Below are 20,355 nucleotides of genomic sequence, written 5' to 3'. Positions count from 1 at the left end.
CAAATATTTAAATAAGAATGAGTGAAATAATGGTCTTATCTTATCCTTCATTCGGGTTCTAAATTTGGAGTTTATAAAACCAACTGTGATTGTCCACAGTCCACACTTGTTGGTTTTATAGAAATCAGGTTTTTAGGGTTCCGTACCAAAAAGGTACAACAGGAACCCTTATGGTGCGACTCTGTCCGTCTGTCTGTCCGTCTGTCACATTCCTAAATATCTCGAGAACTACTAATGCTATCAACTTGAAATTTGGAATAGTTATGAACATTGTAAACCTCTACAAATCGAAAGTATAATTTTTTTTAATATATTAATTTTAATTGTAGAAAATGGCCAAAATGAAAGGGGGGCAAACTGTAAATTTCAAGTTACTAGGTCAAGTGGGGTATCGTTGGAAAGAGCTCAAATTGAACGTAAATAAGATATTTTTTATAATTTTTTTGTTGTGGAAAAAAAATGAATTTTGAAAGAAAATGTAAAAAAAAATACCGTTCCCCCCCCCTTATCTCCGAAGTTTACCAACGACAAATTATGAAAATTTTAGTAAACATTGTTTTTATGCTAAATATTACAGGAAAAATATAATCGTGTTTGTATTTTGAATACTTTTTTTTTAATTCACAAAAAACTTTTCAGATTTTTACTTTTAATTTACCCACCCTTGCGGATGTATATCGTACTTCAAATTAATACGAGATGTTACGTAAACCATCTTCTGTCCAATAAAGTAAAAACTGTTTAAATCGGTTAACATTATAAAGAATTATCCCTGAAAAACCAGGTCGCGCAAATTAGTTAGCAAATTGACCGGGAGATGACGCTATACACACTAATGCTCATTAGTGCCTATATTTTTGTCTTCTAGTCAAGTCATTAGAGTTATATGAAAATATGAGATTATTTTTACTAGGTAGTTTGAAAGAAAGTTTGTACGGAACCCTCGGTGGGCGAGTCCGACTCGCACTTGGCCGGTTTTTTTTATCTTGGAACCGACTATGCAGGCACGCACAGTGCAGGCAACAATGCACGGACTCTAGCCGCTGCAAGAACTCATGCCTGATGATGGGTCTCCATACTCTCCATATGCCACGAAACATGTCGGCAGACATACTTAGGTAGGTACGTTTATGAAACGACAACCATTCATCCCTCTCGCGCGTATTGACTGTCGACGTATTACAGTGGGTAAGATATAACAGACATGTTTTCAATACTACAATATAGTATAGAAATTACACAAAAAATAAACGTTTTCATGTAGAAAACGAATTCTTGCTAAATAAAGTGTTTACCAGAAGTATCTACAAGTGTTTATTTACGAAGAAATAGCGACAGAAGTGCTTTTTGTAGCAATTTTTAAGTAAATTTAAATTTCGGTAAAAAACCGGTTTTTGAATATATTTACCGGTAATTTACCGAACCCAAATTTGGAAAAATTACCGGGAAACCGGTAAACCGGTTTACCGGTTTGCATTCCCTAGTTACCTCACAGTTAGCGCCTGTCAAAAACGCGAACAGTCGACCTGTCATATCTCACTCATACAAGCATGGTACGCGTTCACCTACACGAGCTTAGACTGTGTGCTAGGAACGCGCCTCTTTCATCTATTTGATCGCTAGTGTCCGAGGCGTGTTAAGGGTCTGTTGTTGCATCAATCGTCACACAGCAGAAGTCAATGGAAATTCCCACGCAAAAAAAATTGCGATCGCTAAATTCGTTAACGGACGGTTTACTTTTTATAGGAAATAGGTAAATCACTTGACCACAATCTCACCTGATTTTAAATGCAAATTTGGTGAAACTCGACCCCTTATGCGCATTGGACATTTGTAAGACGCTTTGATTCTTTTCTTTTAATTTCGGAATATGTTGAAACAGCATACTATCTGTATCTACTAGGTTAAGGTACAGGTCAACTCACAATACCTAGACCGAATGGGTGAATTAAAAGATATATGTGTGACATGTGAGACAGATTACCACTTTATACCTGTATGCCCGATAAGTTGAGCAAACTGGTTTTTGAAATTCGAACTATGTGCAATTTCCACAATGTTGTTATTTCAAGGACAAATTATCTCGATTTATCGGGTTTCACCAGTAAACCCTCGGTATATCGACACTGATCTCAGTTTTGTTCATTCCATTCGTGTCAGCTCTTGTGAATTGCCCTATACCTATATCATGGCGACCCCGCCGAACACTCTCATATATTACTAGCTTTTGCCCGCGGCTTCGCGCGCGTTATAAAGAGACAAAAAGTAGCCTATGTCACTCTCCATCCCTTCAACTATCTCCACTTAAAAAATTACGTCAACTCGCCGCTCCGTTTGGCCGTGAAAGACGGACAAACAAACAGACACACACACTTCCCCATTTATGATATTAGTATGGATTCTATGGGTTTTTTTTACTAGCCTAGTGTAGTGTACCACTACTGGGCAAAGGCCTCCCCTCGCTTCTTCCACTCAACTGGGCTTTTACTTCTAAAATGATAGTATTATTAACTCACCCTGAGCAACCGCTAGAAGTGGAAAACACGCTAGTGTCCCTGCTAGAAAGAGACACCTGCTGTGCCGCCGGCCTGCTCTGACGCTGTTGTTGTAGCTGAAAAGAGAAAAAACTAGTTATTAGCGACATTAATAAAAACTGTAGATCGAATTGTATATTAGGGGGGCGGACGAATTTCCAACACGATCAGCCTTCATTCAAACTGCGTTCCGACCAATGAACATGTTTAGCGAGAGATGTGAATTTACGATTTTTTTTTTTAAATTACATTGCGGTTTTGATTGAGTTGTTGCATTATGTGTCAACGTCAACAAAGCATTGTAACTATAATCGCTAGTTCGCGCAGGGTAAATGAAGGAAAACAAATGCAGTTTGAAAACACATCCTTTGCAACATATCTTCAGTTGAATATGGGAGCAATTACCGTTAAGTTTGTACATTTGGATCACGTCTCCGATTTTGATAAAAATTGGTAGGGTGATAGAGTCCATGATGCTGAGCAAGATCCAATAGGTTTCCCAAAATGCCCTATGTAGTTTGTACGAAACCTTCCTTTTTTGTTACCAGACTTCTATACATTTTCGGTAACAAAAAAGGAAAATTTCATACAATCAACCTAGGAAACTTTGGGAAACCTAGTGGATCTTGCTCAGCATCATGGACTCTATCAGCCTATCAATTTTTATCCAAATCGGAGACGTGATCCAAATGTACAAACTTAACGAGAATTGCTGATGGACAAGTCGTAGATGGGTTCTGGATTTTTTATCCCTGGCCCCGTAGCCGAATGGCATTTTTCCGACGCCAAACGAAAACGAAACGTAGTCCGGCTCTGTCGCGCCAATACGCAAGAGCGATAGGGATAGATATCTACTAGCGTTTCGTTTCGTGAGCGTTTCGTGAGCGTTTGTGCCATTCGGCTACGCACCCAGTTGTTGTTGTTGTTGTTACCTGTTGCTGCAGCTGTTGTTGCCGCTGTATCTGCTGTTGCTGCTGCGGCGTGAGTGTCGGCTTGTTGTGTATGGGCAGGTCGTAGATGGGTTCTGGCTTCTTTTGTGCGGGCGCGGGCTGAGGGACCGGGCGCTGTTGGAACGCGGCCTGCTGTTGTTGTTTTAATTGCTGAAATAATAAGAATAATTACAAACAATCTTACTACTTACACTTTACCTACTTACTACTACTACCACTTTCCACTACTTACTACTACCTACTGGTACTTTTTTTTCCAATTATGCAATAAAGTTTAAATAAATAAATAAATAAATCTGTTGAGCCTCAATACCAGTGCTGAAATTCTCAAAAAAGAAATGCATTTGGATCACGTACTTTGAACGTATTTCGGGTAACAAAACAAAGTCTATTAAACTTCCCGAGACATTTTGAGAAATCTGGTAGATCTTGCTGAGCCAGGGGACCGATTTTTGAATCTCGAAAGCATTAATTCGCCGTTCAAATGTCGTAGCATTACGTCGTTTTCCACAGCCCCCGTACGCGGTCCCTAGCCCACCAATTTCTAACTATCGTACACAGCAACTTATGCAGGTCGCACTAGGTTCCAGTACTGCCGTTTATTAGGGTTCCGTAGTCAACTAATAACTCATACATAGTTGCGTCATGTCTGTCCGCGGATAATCTCAATGACCGTTAGCACTAGAAAGCTGAAATGTTTTATTTTGTTATTCAATAAATATTATTACCTGTAATCGGATCTGCTCCATGGCGTTGGGGTTGACTTTTCCCTCGGCTTTCAAGGCGGGCGGCACGTTCACTTGAATCGGTACCGTGCGTTGTAATGCCTAAAACAATACTTACTTTAAAATAAAGACATATGTAACTCCGTATAGACGGATAAAGTCTATGGACCTCAACGCCATAGAGAAAACGGTACGGTGGCCTAGATGGCGTTACACCTTTGAGGAACGCTCGGCTAAGTGGCGCTAATATGAATAATTGACATTTTAACACATATCAAGCTAACAATATGGGCCAAATTGTCAAAACTGAGGTTCAAAAGTTCTAAGCCTGTGTCATTGTCAAGAGATGGCAGTCTATACACTGTGATTACACATTTTACTTGGACAGTAACTCTCTATAATACTCGATCCTCTTTGCTTTAAAATAATGGTCACTTGATAATTTCATTGTGAAGCTAGTTCACATTGGTGCAAATTAATAGTAGATACAAAGTTTCGTCAGTACGAATCTACAAAGGGAGACCCTCTCAATTATGTCCCACAAATACTTACTTATCTACAATAAATATTTTAATTTTTTTTCATTTTAATTTTTTTTCATTTTTCATTTGCATACTGCTTACTTTATATTTATTATCGCTAAAGTTCATGTCAGCCATCTTGTCGAGCACGGCGGCCATCTTGTCGGGCTGGGACTCACCCTGTCACTTGAGCTACGCATACATTGACGCTGCGGGAGGGTATTAGTTAAGATCCTAGTAAATGTCTCATAAACATGAGTGTACTCACTTTAGGCTTGTCGTCGCTAACGCTCATGTCCGCCATCTTGTCGAGCACGGCGGCCATCTTGTCGGGCTGGCGCTCGCCCTGTCACTAGAGCTACGCATACGTCTACGCAGCTGAATGGTATCAGATAAGATCCTAGTAAGAATGTCTCATAAACGTGAGTGTACTCACTTTAGGCTTGTCGTCGCTAACGCTCATGTCCGCCATCTTGTCGAGCACGGCGGCCATCTTGTCGGGCTGGCGCTCGCCCTGTCACTAGAGCTACGCATACGTCTACGCAGCTGAATGGTATCAGATAAGATCCTAGTAAGAATGTCTCATAAACGTGAGTGTACTCACTTTAGGCTTGTCGTCGCTAACGCTCATGTCCGCCATCTTGTCGAGCACGGCGGCCATCTTGTCGGGCTGGCGCTCGCCCTGGCGCTTGAGCTGCGCGTGCGTCTGCACGGCGGTGAGCGGCGGGCCCGCCGGCGGCAGCGTCTTCGGGAGTGCCTGGAACACAAACTGGAGGTTATTTAGTCGAGGTGGCGGGATAAATAAATATAATATACATCAACAGTCAATTATAAATTTCCAAATGCCAATATTTTCGAAACATATAAAAGGTAAATTTTCATATAAGGATATCATCATATTGTTTGACAACTGTTAACTATCGGAAAACAAATGTCGAAAATTTCGCTAAATGTCGAAAGTTCGCAAAAAACGAATAATCATCTCAATCCATACTAATATTATGGGAAAGTGAAGTTATAAATGGGTGAGTGTGTGTGTCTGTTTGTTTGTTCGTCTTTCACGGCAAAACGGAGCGACGAATTGTCGTGATTTTTTAAGTGGAGATAGTTGAAAGGATGGAGAGTGACATAGGCTACTTTCTGTCTCTTTTTAACGCGAGCGAAGCCGCGGGCAAAAGCTAGTATAATTATAAAAGAAGAAACTGGCTGATTGAGATATCAACGTACAGGCGAGCCGAAACATCTGGTCCTAGAGATTCCAAATTTGGCACGTAGGTTCCTTATAAGGTGTAGAGGAGCACTAAGAAATGATTTTTCAAAATTCACCTCCTAAGGGGGTGAAATGGGGGTCCAAAGTTTGTATGGGAAAACAAGATTAGATTAGTACGGGGGCAAAGCCGCGGGGAAAAGCTAGTTCAAAATAAATACAATTTTTAACAATTTCCTTTGGGAAATTGGGGTTCTTCAAAAAAGGAGTGTACAAGTATCTAATGGCTCGGAAACGCGCACGTGACACCCCTTGAGTTGCGGGCGTCCATAGGTTACGGTGACCGCTTTCCATCAGGCGGGCCGTATACCTGTTTGCCACCGACGTGGTATAAAAAAAAACCTACAATTTCTAAGCATGGGGCTTTATTTTAGTTTATGGTATGTCACTGTAAAAGTATAAATTTGACTGTATGACGAGTTTCATAGTTGATTGATTGAAATGATTGATGAATGTAGTTAGAAATAGAATACGATGTATACTCACTGGCGGCTTAGGCGTCGGCGGTGCGGCCACCGGCTTGGGCGCCTCGGGCGCCGCTACCGGCTTGGCTGTGGCCGCTACCGGCTTCGCTGCCACCGGCTTGGGCGCTACTGGCTTGGCCGCCACCGGCTTAGGCGGTACAGGCTTTACTGCTACCGGCGACGCTGATCCCTGTTAGATAAATGACGATGCGTCAGTGCGTTTTCACATTATCCGGTCCGATATCGGATGTAGGAAGGATTTCAAAGGCAAAAATCAAAGATGGCGGCTTAAATGTATGGGATATCGGTGATACATTCGTCGGATTGGATAATGTAAAAACGCACTTAAGCTACGCGAATGCTGCGAATCCTTGCCGTGCGTTTTTATTCCGCAAAGTCTGTGAAGTATTGAACCTCCTTGAAGTGCGCGCATTGCGGATGATCTGTATGCGTACTAAAATCTGTGGTTTTCTGCAAATTGGTTGCGATGCGGCGCCGCATGAATTTTCTGTGTCCAAATAAACAAACAGTTTCGGAGAAAGCAATGGATGAAATTATAATTGCAGCAGTTTTTAAAGGAGAACCGAACCTCTGTGGAATCCAGCTCATGAACTTCACTATTCCGATTTGTTCGAGTAAACGATCGATTGTAACGATTAGTCGCTTCGTGTATGGCTGGCAATTTCGATGCGACTGATCGCCACGAACGATCGAAGCGATGAATCCTACCGTGAATGGGGCCCTTAATGATGATTTTTATGTAAGTAGTAGTTTTAGAGGTATTTTTGAAAGACATCTCTAATAGCTAGTCATACACGTACGGATCTGCCCAGCGGGCACATCCGTCCGTGTGTGGCGAGAAATAGACAAGGATTAGCCCGCCGGGCACCCGTCCGCTGCCCGTGCTCAAAACGAATGGATCAGGCACGAGTCAGACACATCCGCCGGCTTCCCGCGCGTGTGTGTGTAGCGCCGATGTGCCCGCCGGATCGCACCTCAGTTAATTGCAAGGATATGTCCGCCTCGGATTTGTCCGCCGGGCAAGCCGAGGATCAGACCCAAACCTTGCCCGGCGGACCAATCCGTAACGTGTATGGGTAATCGCGGATCAGATCCGAAGCTTGCCCGGCGGACAAATCCGTACATATTATACCATGTACGAAATAAAGCATCGGATAAAATAATTATAAGAAAAACAGGGACAGAAGTTATTTTTAACTTCATTTTATATTTTATAAATCAATTAGAAATATATAAAGTAAATCAGTTGACCGTGACGTCACTCAATTCGATTTCATATTAATTCCATATTAGCAAGTCCTTACAAATCGTTTTGACAGTTCTTAAAAAGAAGCTGATTTGACTAGGAGGCAAGTAGCCTATTGTCATGAATGCTTACGTTAGCCGTCCTGCACTTTTGCTTCTTCTTATTGAGTATGGAGCGGAGTCTCTCCCGCGTCTCGTTGTAGTTCCGCGGCACCGGCGTCGTGAGTGGCGGCTATAAAAGAAACGATTTATTTTAACTACTTTTTCTAGGAGATTCTAAAGTAGTGAGAAAATTTATACCCTGAAATTGGTCAGTGTGGGCCCGACTGTTAACATTTGATAAAATGCACAGTCTTGCTTACAATAGTTCAGTCACCGGCATAAATAAGTGATGATTTCTGTACCTTGTCATATTAACGTCTTGTTTGAAATGTTATACGAAATTGTCAAACGTTTAAGGGTTCCCCCACATCTCGCGAGCGTAGCGTCGGTCCAACTGTATGGCAAAGTCTGACGTCGCGCCGACGCGGCGTCTTTTTCCATACAGTTGGCCCGACACTACGCTCGCGAAACGCCAGACGTGACAAGGTACAGAAATCATCATTTCTTTATGCCGGTGACTGTTAAAAGAAATACGAGTCCGTTAGTACACTTTAGACAGCCAAATACATTGTAGTGTGCAGAAACTTACCGCGTGTCCGAACACAGTGCAGTAACAACACGTGCAGGGCTGATCGGCGGCGCCGTCGCCCGCGCACGCGTTCGTGCCGTTCGAGTGGCCCACTGAAAACAAATCATTTATATAACAAAATGCTTTTACAAAACACAGATTTAAACTTTCACGTATAAAAATTTCAATCGAGACGAAGGTTTTAATATCTCATCCACATGGAACCAGGTCATTAGCAAATCGTCACTACTTTTAAAAAATCTCGTATCTCACGCTGCTCCTCAAAGTTAAAACGCAGTAAGTCTATATGCATTCCATACATACTTACTACAATTTTCTTTTCATTGACAGACAAAGATACAAGATTTTTTTAAAGTAGTGACGATATTTCATTCTTAATTTTTTCAGTTGTCAAAAATCATTACCCAGAGAGGAAATAGGGGACTACGTTTTTGTGGTGAAGACACAGATTTAAACTTTCACGTATAAAAATTTCAATCGAGACGAAGGTTTTAATATCTCATCCACATGGAACCAGGTCATTAGCAAATCGTCACTACTTTTAAAAAATCTCGTATCTCACGCTGCTCCTCAAAGTTAAAACGCAGTAAGTCTATATGCATTCCATACATACTTACTACAATTTTCTTTTCATTGACAGACAAAGATACAAGTTTTTTTTAAAGTAGTGACGATATTTCATTCTTAATTTTTTCAGTTGTCAAAAATCATTACCCAGAGAGGAAATGGGGACTACGTTTTTGTGGTGAAGCTTCTTTCCGTTTAACAAAAATGCACGACGAAAATTGCACGTCAATCATCCATTCAAACATATTAAATAAGGACTTCCGGTTCGAACGCCATCTTAGCTGGATCGTGTCGTGAATTTTATATAATTTCTCTTTCTTTGGCTCATTAATGTTGTTTAAAGTGTATATCGATAGCTTATTATGCAGTAAACTAATGTTATAGTGAGAAGCTGATGAATAATTTATCTCGAAACGCGTTTAGCTACTTTTTTGCCGTCAACGGCCGGTAGTCCACGTGCTCTTGTTAAATCCAGCTATCAATTTACAAGTGCCAACTCACCGTACACTGTCGTACTTACCGTACCAAAATCAATAACAATAGGCTACTTGACCCTTTTTCAAAGTATGTCTTATATTATTAATTACTGTCTAATTAAACGAAAAAAAATAGTAACATATATTATTACGACTTAAAAACCCGCAAAAAAATTATTTAAAGTTTACTTTTACGTGATCAGGCAAAAACAACATCAGCCATATTAATCTATAGAATATCTATGACATGACGTCAGTATATTTAGAAAAAATATTTCACATTGTCACACCTAGGGTTTGCAAGATCCGCCGATTTTTCGGATCCGGATATTTCGGATCTTAAGATTTGCCGGATCCGGATATCCGGATATTTCGGATAAAACGGATTCGTGTTGAAAAGGTCACTTTTTATAGGGGTTTCGTCAAATCAAAGCTGATGTTACCGAAATAAAATAATTTATACTCACAAAACGACATAAATATAGTCTATTATTGCTCCATTAACTTTTTAGACGAACTTTTAACATACAATTGTGTCGTTTAACTTCAAACTCGTGTAAATCGATTCGGTTTTAAGGATGATTATACAAAAAAAGCAGAATGGATTTACCCGAGTTTGAAGTTAAGCGGCATAATTAATGTCACTCTCATTGTACAGTACAGCATATAACATTAAACAGTAGGCCAATATTTTTGTTTAACATACATAAGCTAATGCAGGGTAATTTACCTCCGTTTTACTGGGGCGTCTATCCGTAACCACAGCCAATAAATACATCCATGCGAAATTGCAGATGTAGAAAAAAAAAAAAAATAATTTTATTGCGTTACACGTATTAGACGTGTAAAATATGTTACACATATTTAGTTATCATGTACCATTTTCAATTGTTTTTCTGAACTTATGTGCAAAATGTCATTATTTTGATATTTGCCAGTCGCTTTTCAGTGAAGCTCTAAGGCTGGCAGCGCACCTCCAATCCTTCTGGTGCTTTGGGTGTCCATAGGCGGGAGTGATCGCTTACCATCAGGCGACCAGTCTGCTAGTTTGCCTCCCATCTTATTAAATACAAAAAAAAATGGATCTGGATTCAGCTTATAAAATAATTACGTATATAATTATATTAATTACTTCCATGATCTCTAATTCATCATTAAGCTTAAAAACATCCATGGCAATCATTTCTGCTTTATAGAAAATTAATAATTTATCGTTATTCCTGCGGGATGGATCCAGTTAGAAACGAACACAGTTTTAAAAACAGTGATTTACTTTTCATTTTATTTAGTTTGTTAACATATAGTTTTATGGATTCATCGCATGGCGTAATGTACCAAACCTAACCTATCTTGATATTCTGGAGTATTTGAATTAAATAAATGTGAATAAACATTTTAGGCGACAAAATACAGGAAATAATTCATCAATTTCATTCGAAAATTCTTTCTGGCGTGGATAGATTAGATACCCATATTTAACGGATCCGTATTATCCGTTTTATCCGGATCCTATGAGACCTCGGATCCGGATCTCAAATTTAACGGATATCCGGATAATTCGGATATCCGGATATCCGGATCTCAAACCCTAGTCACACCCAAAGACCTTTACAGGGGACAGCTCAATCACATTTTTTGCCATACGAAATTAAACCTTATTACTGAAACAGAAAGTCGATCGTATCAGACTAACGAAAACGATCCACATGAGAGGGCATTGTTTGGGCTGGTGTCCCTCTCGCACGTGTTGCCAGTGTTAATGAGGTTGCCATATTAGTAGTATTTTTATCTGTATATTACCTGACTTTTTAACTTCTTATTTTATTTTAATGTTATATTCAAACTAGGGTTTCGATATATTTCAAAAAATTTGAAAATAATTATAATGTAATTATTTTGATGCCAGTAAATCAAAGATTTGTATAATTAAAAAATACTTTCAATTAGGTGTTAGTAGATTTGGTAGTAACTTTGAAAATTGACTGGTATCCCCAATTTATGACAGTGATGACGTCACTGAATAATGTTGACATTGTCAGCAAGTGCGAGAGGGACACCAGCCCAAACAATTACCTCTCATGTGGACACACTTTTTGACCTAACTAAACAATCTAGTTTAATAATTCTAAATCTATGGTCACACCCGTCAACGACTATGAATTTTAATACAATAGAGGTTGCTTCTATGGAGATCAGATTATTACCTCTAATTTCCATAGTTGATCTGAATTATGTGACGTCACTCCATTGGCCAACACCGTTTTCGGAGTCCATAATTAAAAAAAAACATACACACATCTTTAATTAAAAATACGCAGTCATCACGCACTTTTAATGCCCGCAAGCTATAAATATTGATTTCTTAAGTCAAATACTATAGAAAACAATAACTTGATGTGCTAAATTCGATACGAGTTTAGTAGCCTATTAGCTTATATCACCTTGACACTGGCAAAATAGTCCGAATGGACTGAGGCCATTTAATTTTAAAAACTTAACTTATACTAAATAAGGTGAAGCAGGCATGTACAATAAGAGTTTTGAATGATTCACGGTTATTTTCATTAGACTTATATTGACCGGGATATAGACCGTGATTACCTTTTTGATTTTTGTCGAGCTCCCGATATTTCGACGCAGTTGCATGCATCATGATCACGGAAAACTGAGGAAAGGTAATCACGGTCTATATCCCGGGAAGTCAGGCATGTAATGTTAAACACATTGCTAACTGACAAGTCAACCATCAGACCCTCTAGCACAACTTGACTTGTCGCGCGCGAGTCCATACTTGAAGTCGCGCTTGATGTATGGACTCGCGCGCGACAAGGCAAGTTGTGCTAAAGGGTCAGTTGTGGTTAGACATTTTATATTCAGTGCAACTAACCTTTACAGACATGCTGCTGATGCGACGCGTTCTCACACACTTTGGGCTTCGCCACCGGCTTCGCGACAGGCTTAGCCACCTTTACTTCCTTCTTCTTCTCTTCTAGCCCCGTCTTGCTCTTCCCGTCGTCATAACACTGCTTCACAATGTCCCCTAAACACACACTATCGTTGTCCTTGCAAGAATTGCAGATACAATCATTCGTCCATTTGCAATCGGTCTTAGGAGTGTCGCAAGCATCCGACTCTGACTTAGTTTGCCCGTTTCGCATCATATTCCTAAACGCCACAGCGTTTAAAGTCTGCTTAGCATTTCTTAACGCTTGAGCGGAATACTTCGCTAGCAGCTCAGGATTCTGCGAACCTATAACAGATAAATTTGGCTTATCTTTTTCTTTATCTTCAGATTCATCTTCCAGTTTCAAAGTCTCTTGTATATCGTCGTCTAGCCTAGTCGCGTCTATGCTCGAACGTATAGAAATAACATGCTTCTTATAAGATTCCGGCACGGGTAGACCTTGAGTGATATATGATTTTATAGTATAAAAACTGTCTAACAACGATTTCTCTCCTTTAGACGTTAATATAGCTTCGCATTTCGCTAACAACGCTTCGTTTTTCGCCTTCTTATCGTCTTCTGTATCTTTCGATTCGATTTTCTCTTCCTTTTTAACTTTAGGTTCAGGTTTTTTCACTACTCTCGCGTTAGCTTTGCCTATGATTTTACTTAGACCTTTAGCGGCTAGTATTTCGGCTTCGCTTGCCTGTATAGCGGGGCTTTTAGGTAAAGTTATTTTTATAAAAGATTCCTTAATCTTATCTTCTAGTTTTTCTAGTCTATACAGCATTACTAGCCACTCGTCGCCTGATAGCGCGTCTTTGGGCAAAGTGTCCATGTAAGACTTATTCATATCTTTTAAACGCTCTAAGAAGTATTGTTTCTTTTCACTGTCAGCCATGGTGACGAAATCTGGCACGTTTTCCGTACTCTTACTCGGTATACCTGTCAATTCTTCTATCACATTACTAGCTATCTCAGGGTTGAGTAGGATCCAGCCTGTAAGTTGGACCGAATCCGCGCACCGTTTTATAACATCTATATATTTAAATTTCAGACTTTTCACTGAAGTCTTTTTGTCTTGCGACATTTTAGATAGCTTCATTATTAGTAAATCGAAAGTGTTTCCTGCAGACGTACTAAGAAGTTTAGAAATTTGTTTCAAAGATTCCTTAGAGGCAGGGCAGCCTTCGCTATCGCTTTCCGATTGCAAGTTTTTGTTTAACTCCTCAATCTTTTCTATAATTTTGTCACTATCACTAGCATTTTGTTTTCCAGCTAAGTCTTGTATGTAAGTATAAAATTTCTCGAGCATGGCCTCTATCTCGTTTTCTAGTAACTCTACGGGTATACCTTTGAACTTGGTCGCTACGTATTGCTTCATAGAGTTGAACCTGGCTTTGACCAGCTCTCGCAGTTCGTCCATGCTCAGAGCGTCTTTTACAAAATTGTCAAATAACGTCGATGCTTTTGAATACATTTCGGAATTAATGCTATTCTTCTGCGTATTAAACATGTCCTTATTAATATCGTCCTCGAGACACTTGGCTAGCTCAGGATTTTTATTTTGTTTTAAATATTCGAACACTTTGTTAATAACTACTTGAGCCGATATAGAGAAGAGTAGATCGGAGATTTTGAAATCTTCTTTATTATTCTTAGTTTTCATAATAGTTTGTAAGTCTTTTTCGTCTTTTAGGAGCTCAGTGATGTCCTGACTGTCGAATTCTAGAGTCATAGTGCCTATGATATCGTCATGTTCTAAATTGCTCTTAATTTTTCTCGTTTTACGTTTGGCAGTGTTTTTAGTGACCTTAACGCTATCCTTATTCTTATTTAACTTTAGTTCTCTTATCTGTTTTAAGGTTTCCGGGGTGAGTTGGGCTTCGTTATTAACTTCAGGGAGACTGTTCATGATCGAAGCGAACTCAGGCAATTCGAAAGACGCGTTCGCGAATTCCGATAGTTTAGAGGCGATTTCGGGCATGTTAGCTAATATCTGCGGCATATTTTCGACTAGTTCTACTAGTTTAGTGTTAGCCGAGTTCATATCTATAGGTTCATCTAAGTCCATTTTCTCTAGGAACTCTGCGGAATTCTTGTCCAAACTCATCATTACGTCGCATATTTGTTCTAAAGACAGCGGGGTATCCTGCTCGTCCTTGCCCCCTTCTTTGTTAATACTGTTGTATGAGTTGATGATGTTCTGGCATTCTTCCATAGCTTTTTTGATTTCTAGGCCGAAGGTGACGTATTTGTAGACGTTGGGGTCTTTTTCGTCGAGTTTGATGTTTTTTTCTTCTTCCTCGACCAGGACGGGCGTGCGGCGCGCGTTGAGAGGCACAGTGAGGACCTCAGGGGCGAGTTGTGACTGGAAGTCGACGTCGTCGCGGAGGAACTTGTTGACTTGCAGCAGCCGCTGGCTTGGCTTGGGCGTGTACACCGGCATCGGCTCTGAAGTTGTTGGCGACATTTCCTGCAAAGATAGTGTGCAAAGATGTGAGTAGGAAATGGGCAACACTAGTGTACATAATAATCTAGATACCGACCATTTTTTTTTTACAAGAGTGACTGGAATTTAGAGCGATGCTCTATCTTATCCATAAATGAACGCACATCCCGGGGAAGCAAAGCTCGTGAACTTACGTGCCAGAGGTCATATTTCCCGGAAAAATCTTAACAGCGCGATGTAAGATTTCGAACACACCGTACAGCGCCATCTAGCGAACAATTCGGAACCTCCCCATACCTGTAACGGAGGGCTGACAGACTCCTGCTCATGCTCGTGGCCTTTGTCGAGGCTGTTCATCGCGAAGCTCGCGAACTTCACGAGGCACTCTTTCATTTCTTTGCATAGCTCCGTCTCTTTCTCGCCAACTATCGTTTCGGTGTCGCTTACGTTGTCCTCCTAAAAATAATAATAAATATTGAATTTTACATGTTTGTTCACATGTAGAGTTCTTACAATAAATTATGGATTATATTACAGACATGCGGAATAATGAGTGATATAAAAAATTAAGGCACATGGACACAAAGAGAAAAACCATATACCAGCGAAATTAGTTATATTTTCCGAATCATAACATACACCGTGTTTCACTTAATACTAAAAACCTGAAAACCGTTTGTTTAGAATCGAGAGTAGAATCGATTGAGCTATATCTTGATGGGGGTAATATTTTTGTTTAAATTAGTATTATTAGTTATTTTGTATGTGCCTATTCTATTGTACTCGAAATACTGGCTGGTTACATGGACGATTATTTATTCCGCTACGAGTTTGACGTTGTTTGTCAGTTTAATCTTAATGTTTATTATAAGTCATAACAAATTGAACTCGTACCCTAATTAAAACCTTGTCATTTTGAATATTGAGTTTAAATTTGGTCACTGCGATTACCTGTCCAATTTGAAGTTCACTGTGACCAAGCTTTAAAGTGTTTTACAGTGACATCTTAGCTGTCTATTGGTAAACCTTATGTCGTTGCAGTAACGTACACAAATAAATAGTTTTATGGTTTATGATGGTAGTTAGCAATTATTTTATTGAGTGCAGAGCTAAAAGTCAAGTAGAGCTGTACAGAAAATTAAAAATTCAATTTAAAAAAAAGTAACCATTAGATTTATGGGGTTGCAGGCAGGGTGCGTGACGTAGGTCAGCCACAAAATGCAAACATCCACTTTCTCCAATAAATATTATAATGTCTATAAATATGTTTACAACACAGAAGGAATGTCCAAAGTTCAGAAGATAGAAACACAGAAGGTAACAGTACGGAAGAAATAGAAAATACAGTTTAAACAAAGGCAAAGCGATAGCGATCGTAATGCGTCTAGCGGTCATAAGCGACATGCGTTTCGCGTCAGTATCGTGCATCGACTGAGGTGGGGCGCGGCGCTTGCCGGCCGGTACTGGACGCATCGAAACCGGGCGCAGCGAACAAAGAACTGCTATCGCGGTGCGCGTTTGCATAGCACACAACGACCTGTTGGTACGGCAAATTATTGACGGACGATACATAAACTTAACGTGTATATTATAAATATGTAAATGTAATATAATATTGTGTTTGTTTGTTTAGTGATGTAAGTCAATGTATATATGTGTATAAAATGTATATAAATAAATATGTGTATATATTAATGATTTTATTTTATTATAAGTGTAAATATGTTATTAATGTAAGTTTAGGTGTAAGTGGGAAGGTAGCCCACATCACTCCCCCCCAGAGACCTGGTTAAGGGCGATAATAATCTGGGAAACGTACTTGCCTCCCCGAACGTGTAGTTCTAGGTGCAGTAGGTATGCTAGGCCCAGGGTCAGGATGCTGCCTCTCGCGCGGTACATTTCCAGGTGCGACAGGTGCAATCGGTGGTTTCGGCTGTGTCAAGTCCTCGGCCAGGTAATGTGCAGGTTTTAACCGGTCAATGGTCACAGTAACTGGTTTGCCCTTAATGAGGAGTTTAAAAACTTTGTCACTTCTCTCCAGAACTTTGTGTGGACCTGAGTATACAGGTGTCAGAGGAGCGCGTGCTGCATCTTCACGAAGGAAGACGTAATCAGCTGTCGCTAACTCTTTGAACACAAAGATTCTGTCTTTGCTATGGCGAGAAGCTGGCGTAGGCTTTAACTTCGAGGCGAATGATCGTAGTCGCGCGGTAAATTCGGTTATATCCGTGGAACCAGGCAAGCTAGGATCAAAAAATTCGCCTGGAAGTCGCAGTGGCTCGCCATATAGCAGCTCGGCTGAGGACGCTTGTAAGTCCTCTTTAAAGGCACTGCGTATGCCAAGTAGCACTTGTGGCAATATCTCGGACCAGTTGGCATCAGCGTGGCATGTAATGGCGGCCTTGAGATGCCTGTGGAAGCGTTCCACGATCCCATTACATGCTGGATGGTACGCTGTGGTGCGCCTATGCTGGAATCCAATGGCCTTGGATAGATATTGAAACAGTGCGGACTCGAATTGTCGACCACGATCTGTGACAATATCTACGGGACAGCCAAACCTGGATATCCAGCCAGTCAACAAAGCCTTAGCCACCGTCTCTGCCGTGATATCCGCTATTGGTACGACTTCTGGCCATCGCGTAAAGCGATCTATAGCCGTCAAGCAATAGCGGAAGCCTTGAGAAACGGGGAGAGGACCGATTAGGTCAATGTGTACCTGTTGAAAGCGAGCCCGAGGTAATTCAAATGTGCCCAGGGGTGCAGACACATGACGGCTCACCTTCGACCGTTGACATGGCACGCAAGCTCGTGCCCAGTCTCTGCAGTCCTTCCTCACGCTGGGCCATACAAATCGCTGTGCTACCAGTTTGGCGCTTGGGTTGGGTCCAGGGTGACTTAAGGAGTGGAGACTCTCAAAAACGGCTTTTCGATGCTGCTTGGTAACGAACGGTCGGGGAGTCGGCGTACTGACGTCGCAGTACAAAGGCTCTGGACTACCCGGAAATGGCATCCTTACCAAGCGCAGGGAGGACGAGGTCAAGTACTCGGCGAGCTCTGGATCGGACACTTGAGCTCTAGCCAGATCGGCCAGATCGAAAGGTATCGCCAGTTCCTCGATCCGAGATAAGGTGTCGGCCACAACATTATCTTTGCCGGATATATGCCTTATATCGGTCGTGAACTGGGATATATAATCTAGGTGCCTAAACTGCCTAGGCGAACAGTTATGCTTCCTCTCGTGGAAAGCAAAACTGATCGGCTTATGATCAGTATAGATCGTGAAGTGCCTCGCCTCTAGCATGTGTCGGAAGTATTTGATACCTTCGTAGATCGCGAGCAGTTCACGATCATACGGTGAGTATTTGGTCTGGGACGGACTGAGCTTCCGGGAAAAGAAAGCTAACGGCTGCCATACCTGGTCCTGCAGCTGCTGCTGCAGTACAGCACCCAGTGCTACGTCTGATGCATCTGTAACCAACGCCAGCTTAGCCCGACAATCGGGATGAGCAAGTAACGCTGCGTTGGATAGGCTTTCCTTGGTCTCGTTGAAAGCCTTCAGAGCATCGCCGGTCAGGTAGATGGGTTTGGAACCTTTGACTGCTCCACCCAGGAGAGCGTTGAGAGGTGCTTGGATTTGGGCGGCATGCGGCAGGAATCGCCTGTAAAAATTGGCCATACCCAAAAATTTCCTCAGCTGCTTGACGTCCTTGGGTGGTGGAAAGTCACGTATGGCTTGGACTTTGGTGTCTAAGGGTTTGGTGCCGCTCTCCGAAATCAGGTAACCTAAAAAAGTTACCTGGGGAGCCCCAAAGACGCACTTAGACACGTTGATCACCATGCCGTAGTCCCGGAGTCTGGTAAAAACTTCACGCAGGTGCTGTTTGTGCTGCTCTTCGTCCCTAGAAAAACTAGAAAGTCGTCCAGGTAGCAGTAGACGAAGTCCAGCCCGCGTGTCAGCTCGTCCACAAACCTTTGAAAGGTCTGACCTGCATTCCGGAGTCCAAAGGTCATAAATGGAAATTCGAACATACCGAAGGGCGTCGTGATGGCCGTCTTCGGTATGTCCTCCGGACATACAGGTATCTGGTTGTAAGCCTTTACTAAATCAATCGTACTAAAGACCTTACAACCAGATATGCTGTGTGTAAAATCATGCAAATGCCTGATTGGGTACTTGTCGGGGATCGTCCGAGCGTTGAGCTGACGGTAATCACCACAGGGGCGCCACCCATTATCTTTTTTAGGCGCCAGATGCAGTGGTGAAGACCAAGGGCTCTCCGATGGTCGTGCTGTGCCGCTAGCCAACATACCTTCAAACTCCTGTCTCGCCAACTTCAGCTTGTCAGGGGCAAGACGTCTCGGAGCGCAGGATACTGGGGGACCTGGAGTGGTGCGAATGTGGTGTTGTGTGTTGTGAGGTATAGTGCGTTGAATACCAGCAGGTCGTGTGATTTCAGGATATTCCTGTGATAAAATTTGATGGTAGCAAGAATCGCTGCCGTTCATGACCTTGACGGAAAATATGTCAGCACTATTAGTAGCTACAATAGCATTGGAAAATAAGCTAGTAGTGTTATCTATAATACGACCTAGCCTTTTACCACCACAATCTACAATTATACTATAGTGCGCTAAAAAGTCTGCACCTATAATCGGTTTTGTAACCGTAGCTACCACAAAACGCCATGGAAAGTCGCGCCGGAGTCCTAGGTCCAGGTTGAGATGCGCGTAACCGAAGGTTTCGATCGGCGTCCCATTGGCTGCGGAGAGGTTGTACCCCGTCGGCGCTCGACGCTCGCGTAGTAACGACTTGGGGAAGACGCAGAGGTCGCTACCGGTGTCGACTAAGAACTGCAGCTTCGACCTTCTGTCGGTGACAAACAGGCGACGCGAAGTGACAGGGCGGTCAGGAGTCGCCATTACCGACTGCCCGTGGCATTTCCCGACTTGTTGTAGTCGCAGGGTTGCAAGCACTTGCTAGCGTTCTCCCCATGTCTGGAATGGTACCAGCAGACGGGAAATTTTCTGTAGCTGGACTGGGATCTGGTGCTGGAACGGCTCTGCCTCCTGGAGCGGCTACGATCCCTTGGGCGGGATCTTCCCCCATCACGGTCCATCTTCAGGTCGCGAACCTCTCTCCTGAGTGCAGCTATCTCCCTCGCCAAGGCGTCATTACTGGAGCCTGGTTGCTCGGAGCTGGCGGAAGCGACGTGCGATGAACAAGCGCAGCGTGGGCCGATATCGTAGACTCTGTCAGCAAGGTCAGCGATAATGTCCATAGAAGCATCTGGGTGACCTGCGAGGACAGTTTGCACAGTCACAGGTAATCTGTTGGTCCACATCAAGCGTAAAACGTCGTCCGATATACGATTCGCTGCCAAGGCCTGCAGGTGACGCAGAAACTGCGAAGGCTTACGCTCACCCAGCTCTTCATGGTGCAGAAGTTGCTGGATTTGTTTCTCGGTCGTGTTGCTCAGCCTACTGATGAGTTCACT

General features: G+C 42.0%; 1 protein-coding gene across 1 annotated transcript in view; it reads right to left on the bottom strand.

Annotated features, from left to right (window-relative positions):
• LOC125239050 overlaps positions 1-20,355 on the bottom strand; it is an 87,775-nt gene that overhangs the window by 31,497 nt on the left and 35,923 nt on the right. Inside the window, exons 14-22 of the mRNA XM_048146504.1 lie at positions 15,155-15,313; positions 12,349-14,881; positions 8,419-8,510; positions 7,861-7,959; positions 6,484-6,651; positions 5,335-5,487; positions 4,213-4,311; positions 3,467-3,634; positions 2,517-2,611 (exon numbers count right to left, since the gene is read on the bottom strand). Of these exons, the coding sequence (XP_048002461.1) occupies positions 2,517-2,611; positions 3,467-3,634; positions 4,213-4,311; positions 5,335-5,487; positions 6,484-6,651; positions 7,861-7,959; positions 8,419-8,510; positions 12,349-14,881; positions 15,155-15,313 (3,566 nt within the window). The remainder of the gene's footprint in view (positions 1-2,516; positions 2,612-3,466; positions 3,635-4,212; positions 4,312-5,334; positions 5,488-6,483; positions 6,652-7,860; positions 7,960-8,418; positions 8,511-12,348; positions 14,882-15,154; positions 15,314-20,355) is intronic.

Source organism: Leguminivora glycinivorella, chromosome 25 (genome assembly GCF_023078275.1).
Source record: "Leguminivora glycinivorella isolate SPB_JAAS2020 chromosome 25, LegGlyc_1.1, whole genome shotgun sequence".
Taxonomy (NCBI): Eukaryota; Metazoa; Arthropoda; class Insecta; order Lepidoptera; family Tortricidae; genus Leguminivora; species Leguminivora glycinivorella.
This window is presented reverse-complemented; position numbering and strand designations above follow the sequence as displayed.